At 33.1% G+C, this 7,759-nt stretch overlaps 1 protein-coding gene across 1 annotated transcript; it reads right to left on the bottom strand.

Moving 5' to 3' along the window:
- Positions 1-344: 344 nt before the first annotated feature.
- LOC116119216 (F-box protein SKIP23-like) lies at positions 345-1,319 on the bottom strand. The gene is made up of 2 exons (XM_031405155.1): positions 1,219-1,319; positions 345-1,089 (listed from the first exon to the last, which is right to left on the bottom strand). Exons 1-2 carry the CDS (start codon positions 1,317-1,319, stop codon positions 345-347), a joined length of 846 nt encoding a protein of 281 aa, XP_031261015.1.
- Positions 1,320-7,759: the final 6,440 nt, after the last annotated feature.

Below are 7,759 nucleotides of genomic sequence, written 5' to 3'. Positions count from 1 at the left end.
GAAGGAGAAATTTATTTTAGATTGCCGGCCGCTGTGTCTCAAACATTTACCAAATGCTTTATTAAATGGATAATAATATAAAACCTATGTATGCTATGCTTTTTTTATCAAGAAGTTATAGTCAGTTGTTGATAATGATCACAACATATTTAAAAGGACAAGTTTCATCATAATTGAAATTGAAACAACTAGAAAAACAAAAAATTAAAAAATCAATTACGTTAATTTAGTGACAACAAAGATGGTGGAGGCCAGAAAAGTCTAGAATAACCATTGAAAGTTAAAAATCCCCCAAGCATCTTCTCTCGGAAAACCATTGAAGCAGCTAGCTAGCTAGCTTTATTTTACTGCTTCAACCAAGATGGTGGAGGCCAGAAAAGGCTAGCAGCATAGCCTGGAAATTTGCTCAGTTTCTTATCCTTTCTAGTTTTCAAGTTAAAAATCCATGCATCTTCCCCTGGATAACGATTTTCCCCAACGCGAATTTCTTTCTTAAAATAAACACAATTTTCTTTACATGGACGCAATTCTTTAGCTGAAAGAGAATATGATCCATCTTCACTCAGGAATATCACTCTACCCTCAAACTCCAATTCATTCACCACTTGAACCCATCTGCGATTCTCTTCGTCAAGCTTAAAAACCTTTAAACAATCCTCACTATCCTCCTTTGCGGGGAACTTAGCAATCAGAAACAAATTATTATGTGACTCCAGCAAGTACAGCAAGTACAGCATGAAATCACAGTCCAGATCACTGAGTTCACGTCCAACTTTAGTAACACCCAACGATTTGGAATCCACAGTCATAATAACACCCGAAGAAAGCAAAACATAGAACTTTTTATTATGATAAATAATATCCTCAATATAAATATTCCGATAACACCAAGGAGGATTAAACACCAAGTTTATATCACTCCATTTCTTGTCTATATTTCTCCACATACACAACCTTCTCCCACGAAATTTCGCCATAACCGCAAACTCTTCATCGCTCTTATCAACACAGGAAGTTAAAGTCACTTTTGCGGCGCCATAATTTAGCTTCGAGTACTCCCCATGACCGAATTCGTATTTATCTTTAAGGCTAGCACAGTTTCAGTTCATAAGATGTAGTGATCTCAGTAACCTTGTAATCCGGCAAGTTTAAAACTTGGGAAACTTACGGGACAATCTAAAACGAAGTCTAGAAGCGGATCCTTCCAATACGCCATACCCTGATTTGTTTTTTTCGACTTTGATCAACCATGCCAGAGCCTGTTTGTTGTCAACAGGCTGGATAGCATAAACATTAGCCTCCTGAGGACAAGAGGTCATTTTCCCAGAGTCTGGGCATCTGAGGAAAGGGTATGGGACTCTGAGGAAGTCAGTTGCGGTTAAAATAGACGGAGGGATAAAAGTCTTTCAGGAAGGGAAGTCTGGATCGAATGAGCGACAAACGGCACGAAGACAACGGAGGTCACTTTGTTGGGGAGAAAGCTTGCAATTAAGCAAGCAGGTCTTCGGAAGATAGGTCCAATCAGGTTTGGTTCCGGCCATGAGCAAAGAATAATTACTTGTGAGGAAGAAGAAGAACCAGAATTTAATTATTGGGAAGAAAATAAATATCCGATATTATACTCAATTTTCTCCATTTATATAATGAAGATGATGTTTATCCTGCTTGTATAGGATCAGATTTTGGTTACCGAGTTTGGATAAAATTCTATAAGTTGCTGCAGTTTGTTTTAATTAACTTTGTTACAAGAGAAGCCAGTTGTTGGTTACTGGATCGATCCGTGTTATGGCGAGTGGGGCCTGTGACTCCACTCAATATTTTATTTTTATTTTCTTTTATACTTATTCTTCTTTAGTTGATATAATTATTTTACCAAATTGACTCCACAAATCTAAAATAATGTTAATTTTTTCTATTGTTATTAAACAAAAAAGCTTTTATTTGTTTAAAAAGATATTTTTTATTAAATCAAATATTTTTTATATTGTTAAAAAAGTAAAAAAAATAATTAGCATCATAATTTTTATTATTATTTTTATATTTCCCCCTTGACATTAACCTGAGTTCGCCCTAGTGCCTAGGGTCTTATGAAAATATACAAAGCTGAAACTTTCAACAGATTTTCATTAAATCCTCTGTTTGTTCCTCTGTTTATTCTCTGCTTCAGACTAATACCAGAAAATTTAATTCCATTGCAATTTTATTAAAGAGTAATTGCATGCAAATTTCTATGGTTTGGTATTGATTATTTAAGTTCATGTATGTAAAGAGCTAATTTCTGCAAGCAAAGTTGGGAGATGTGGAATATTCATATAACTACAAGAAAATGGCTTCCCTTCTAGCAAAATTAGAAGCATAGTAAAATCTAGAGCTAAATGTCTTGTGTCTAAATTTGTAGTTGCCACTGTTGAAATTGCTATGCAGAAAGTATGGGCTATAAAAAGTTGGTTAGAGCGGAATTTTTTTTTGGCGACAATAAAATTAGCGTTAATTGCTGGTTGAAATAGTCCCTGCTTAGACGCTAAATGTGTAGGTAATTTGGTAAAATTTATCCGATTAATCAATTAGTTGCAAATGTACCTCTTAGTGACTAATAATTTGTCGCGAATGCCACAAAATTAGAGTTAAGTATAAGGGTATTTTCGTAAAACTCTTTTGTGACTATTTTATTAGTGGGCAAATATATTTTGGTTATAAAAATAGTGGTTAATTCTAATAATTTATGCTGAATGTAAAATCCAAAAATGAAATATATTTTTGCACTAAAAAATTAGTTGCAAATGTGTTTTTTTTTTGTGAAAAAATAATTAGTGGCAAAAATTTGTTTTTATGGGGAAAGTATATACCAAATTTGGTTTCTTACATTTTGTTTTCTTTTCGTTAATTATACATTCAGCATTTCGTTTAATATTATACATTCAACATTAACAAAATAATTGTTTTCTTTTCAGAATTTCCAACTTTGAAATGTTGTTCTTCAAACATTTTTATTTTCTGTTTTTGTTGATCAAATAAGAGGAGCTGCTCCTCCAATGTTTAATCTTATTTTCTTCTTGTTGTTGCACTATACGCCTTAACTTTTCTTCGCTCCTTCAGTAGATAGCTGCTCCTTCAAGCATTGTTGAATGTATATTTTTTCCTACATCAATTCAATGCATAATGAATAAGTCAAGCAAAAACTAATATTACAAATAAATTATAATTATTCTGGGTATACAATATGTGACAAAAACTTATGAAATAGCAATGGAAAAGAAAGACTACTCCTCAAAGTTCACAGAACGTACTGCACACCAAACCAAAATCAAATTGATGGAATAGAAAAGCAAGTATCTCACAAATTATCAATCTGAACTTCAATTCCCTAGTTTAAAATTTTAAACTAAGTTAAATTTCTACTTTCATTCACCAAATGTGTTTTTGTGAGATAAACCTTGTTCATAGGGCTATAATGTTTGAAATCTATGGAAAATAGTCATCTCACCTAGTGTCAAGTTTAATGACATGAATTTCCTTTTGCCATAATCTTGGTTTCAATTCAAGGTCTGATTTCGGGTCCCAATTTCTGTACTTTTGATTGTTCATCTGATACATTGCATACATCTTCATCTTTACCATTCACCGTTGTTCAGCATGCTGTTCTTTCACCATTAACTTCAAAAACTCCTTCCACTGTTTTGATTTCAAGTTACATACTAGTACCCTACTACACAATCAGCATCTAAAGATCAAATTGTAGTAACTCTTCTTAGAGTCAATTCGATAACATTACATAGTCAGCACCAACTCACCAATTTCAACCAAACACTTTCTCATAACATTTATCTCGAGGACAACCAACAACAACTTCAATCTTAGATATTGATCCTCTAAACACCTTAAACATAGAAACCTCTCAAATGGTACAATCCCTTCCTTCACCACACTATTGTCCCTCAGTTTCAACTCTTCCCATTGTCACCTCATCAAATTCAATCCCAAATTCAGCCTCCCTAAGTTAAATTTCTACATAAGTTTACCAATATCATCACTTTACCAGTTTTGTAGTGTAATTTTAGTTAACCAATATCATAATTTCTACATAAATGTATGAGAGGTAAAAAATAGCAATGAACTAAAAAAAACAGTGTCAAAAAACTCAAAACTAACCTTTATGTGATTGAAGCCTTGCAGTGTTGTGAAGACCCAGAAGATTCAACAATATCCCACCCGATAATCCCCCCAGAGGATCTCAGCGGGTCCCTAGGTAGAGAGTTAACATTGTGACATTAAGTAGAACCAATTACTTATGTTTGAATAAAACCACGCCAGTATATAAGTCTTCATTTGATTCTGAGCCCTACCTTTTGCTGAAAATTTTAATATGCCTCCCATTTATTTCCAAAGTGATTTATCCAAAGCTTGAGGGTTCCCTTAAAAACTCCATGAGTGGAATCATACTTAAACATGTAAGCCTGCAAGAGCAGAGAAAAAAAAAAAAAAAAAAAGGTGAACGGCAACAACTCTTTTCCATAATTTGAAGAAGTCTAACAAATCATTACCATGGTAAATATTGGACTTGAGAGATGAGCAATCATTTATCAGGGAAGAAAAAGTTTATACTACCAAACACAATCATGAAGCAAAAAAATACTCAACCAAACACTTTTATATTACCACTGAAACTTTCAATAAAAAACTGCATAGAAAATAACTATATGAATCATTATTTAATAGTTAAACATCCACCAACCAAAGAGAAATTAACAAATAATAGTGCGAAAAGCACAACTAAAAAACGAAGGCAAAAAGAGGCTTTCCTCATCACTTTATGAAGCCAATCAGAATTTATTATGTTCTCTGATAGAGCATCTCAGAGTGAAACCTTTCCTAGTTATCTATCAACTTTAGTAAAAACATCAAGTGCAACAAAATCGACAAACTATGCATACAATTGGGTGAGCAGAATCTACCACATAATTGGCTTCACAAATAAAATTGCTAAGCAACTTAAGCATCTATGATCTAATGCTTTTCATTAAATTCTGTTTAGATTCCACCATTAGGATATGAAACACATGTTTAAAAGCATGGCACATGCTAAATACACATGGAGATTGAATTACTAGAAAAACGTAAATGTTAATTTAAACCTCCTTTTTACATGACAGTGTGATCCACACATACTGGTTCTGATAAAAGAAGAACACTTTTGAAACATTTTGAAGGTTACCTATGCTTAAATATGTGAATTATTCATTAGATAAGAAATTAAGTTCTTACAAATAAGTTCACTGGCAAAAAGTCTTCAGAAGTAAAGAAGCACTAGATAGAATTAGAAAGATCAATGCATCCATTATAAGTCAAAGGTAACATCAATTTAGAACAAACATTGCAACCCCAAAAAGACAATTCAACAATATAAATTTTGTCAAATCAGCACGGTTGACCGAGAATGGATTATGTCAATTCATTAATGAGTTAATTTGACTAACATAAATCTTTAATATTACCTTCTAGGCTTAACAATGCCATGATATCATTAATGATAGTTATCTTAGCTTGATTTGACTTTGAACCCATAAGCTTCGGGAGGACTTGTAAAACAAGGTTCAATTTCAACTAACCAATAAAATCAGTCAAAACTGCAAATAAGCTGCATCTTAAAGAACTTTTAACAATGAAAGATCCAGGGCAAGGACTAATTATTGCTCTCTGTTTTAAATTTACCATATCATTTATAGTCAGATAAGCCCTTATGGATTCAATTTACGGCCCACAAAATGAAAATACTTACCAAAAGCGAATGTTTAAGAGAATTCCATAGAGTTGGAAGGGGCTTTCCATGAACAATCTCACAATCAGCTTCCACACTAAAATTCTTATATCTCACCTCTATAGTTGGCAATTCCAAACCAACTCTACAAAATTAAAACAAGATAAGCAATCAATTGTAAACAATTGACAGACAACAACTGCATACAATACACACTGAGAAAGAGGAAAAATATGATATTAACAATCTTAGCATTCAAATAAAGTAAAACCAATATGCACAGGGCAAATTGACACCAGCTTATATGTACTTTTAAATAAAGTAGCCTTGTCTTAAGAAAACTACATTTGCTCAGCTAAAGGCTGATTTTAAACCTCATAAGGCAAACCAAGATGGTGGATTTCTCATTATGATAAATAAAATCCGAAATATCCTGAGGAACCAGCAGACCCATATTTATATGACTCCATTTCTTGTCTACATTTCTCCATAAACTCAGCATTCGTTCTGAAAATCTCGCCATAACCGGGAACCCTTCATCAGTCTCATCGAGATTCACAGTAAAAATGGCTTTTATATGAAAAGTACCTTGTCTTCTGAATCTCCCATTGAGGTGGTGGGCACTTTCTAGGACATCAAGTGATGCTAATGAGTATGATCGAGTTATCTCATGGACTTGATAATCGAGCAAGTTTAAAGACTTCGGTAAACTTTCAGGCAAGTTAAAGAACCACAGTTTAGAGAGCAGTTCCTTGATTTGAACTCTCCCTGGTTTCAACTCTTCGACTTTGACCAGCCATATGTGAGAGGTTTCTTTGTTGATGGGCTTGATGGCGTAAACAACAGACTCAATGAAGACGTAAATATTTTCTTTAGGGTCGATGGGGTAATTGAAAATAAGGTTTGTGCCTGTGAGAAAGTCAATGTCGTTTAAAATGGACTATGGAAATTTGAGTATTGAAAATAGATAAGGAGCCAGGAGGGATCGGAATAAACGACAAACGGCAGAAAAACGACGGACGTCCCATGGTGTGGGAAGAAGACTTACAATTAAGAGTAGGATGTCGTTGGGGAGACTGGTCCAATTGGGCTTGATAACGTAGATGGGAGGAAGAACAAAGAAGAGAGAACGATGATGCTAATGAGAAATGTACAGTTATAATTACAATTCGGTTTTAAAGGTAAAGATTACATCAGTGATAAAACTCTGTGACAAAATAATTTAATTGCAATAATTATAATCCTCATTTAAAATATAAATATATTATAAGGATATATGAAATAGGAAAAACATGATTTTTGGATAATTTTTAAATGTGAAAGAAGATCAAAGGAAATCTCACCTCCTTAGGATTCAATTATTTTTTATTTGGAATTTGAACAAGGTCAATTGATTTGGTGAGGAATCAATAACGTGGTTGGAGTTCTCCTCATTGAATAGTTTTCTAGAATATTATAAGATTTGATATTTTTTTTTTGTTAGTGTTTTTGTCATCTTATGATCTTGTTTTTGAGTCTTGCACTATCTTTTATCTTTTACCATTGTGCACACACTTTGAAAGGTAAACACATTTACAAGTGTGAGCACTTTATTATGTGTGTCTTCATAATGCATCTGGTAAATATTTTTCCTCAAATCAAACTTCACGTATTTGTTTTCCCTTTTAGACAATATTATTCCTTGTTGATATTCTGTTTTATTCTTTTACACTTGTCCATTGTTTATTTGCTGTGTAAGAAAATGAATATTTCTTTTGTCAGTGGTCCCAAAGTTTCTTATGAAAAAAAAAAAAAAAACAAAAAAACAAAAAAACAAAAAAGTTAATATTCAACTTTTTTGTCCCCTAACCCTTGACGCAGTGATCTCTTTATATTCTCTCATTTTTGGCGTTTCTAAGTAAGAAACTTGATTACATTTCTTTCCCTTTGTGAATATTCTTGGAGGATCTTCTTTTGGTTAAGGTTTCTTATTATGCTTGGTAGGCTTAGAATTACCCTCTTCAC

The sequence above is a fragment of the Pistacia vera genome, unplaced genomic scaffold, assembly GCF_008641045.1.
Source record: "Pistacia vera cultivar Batoury unplaced genomic scaffold, PisVer_v2 Contig878, whole genome shotgun sequence".
NCBI classification, from domain to species: Eukaryota; Viridiplantae; Streptophyta; class Magnoliopsida; order Sapindales; family Anacardiaceae; genus Pistacia; species Pistacia vera.
The sequence above is the reverse complement of the archived record's forward strand: the minus strand, read 5'-3'. Positions and strand labels throughout refer to the sequence as shown.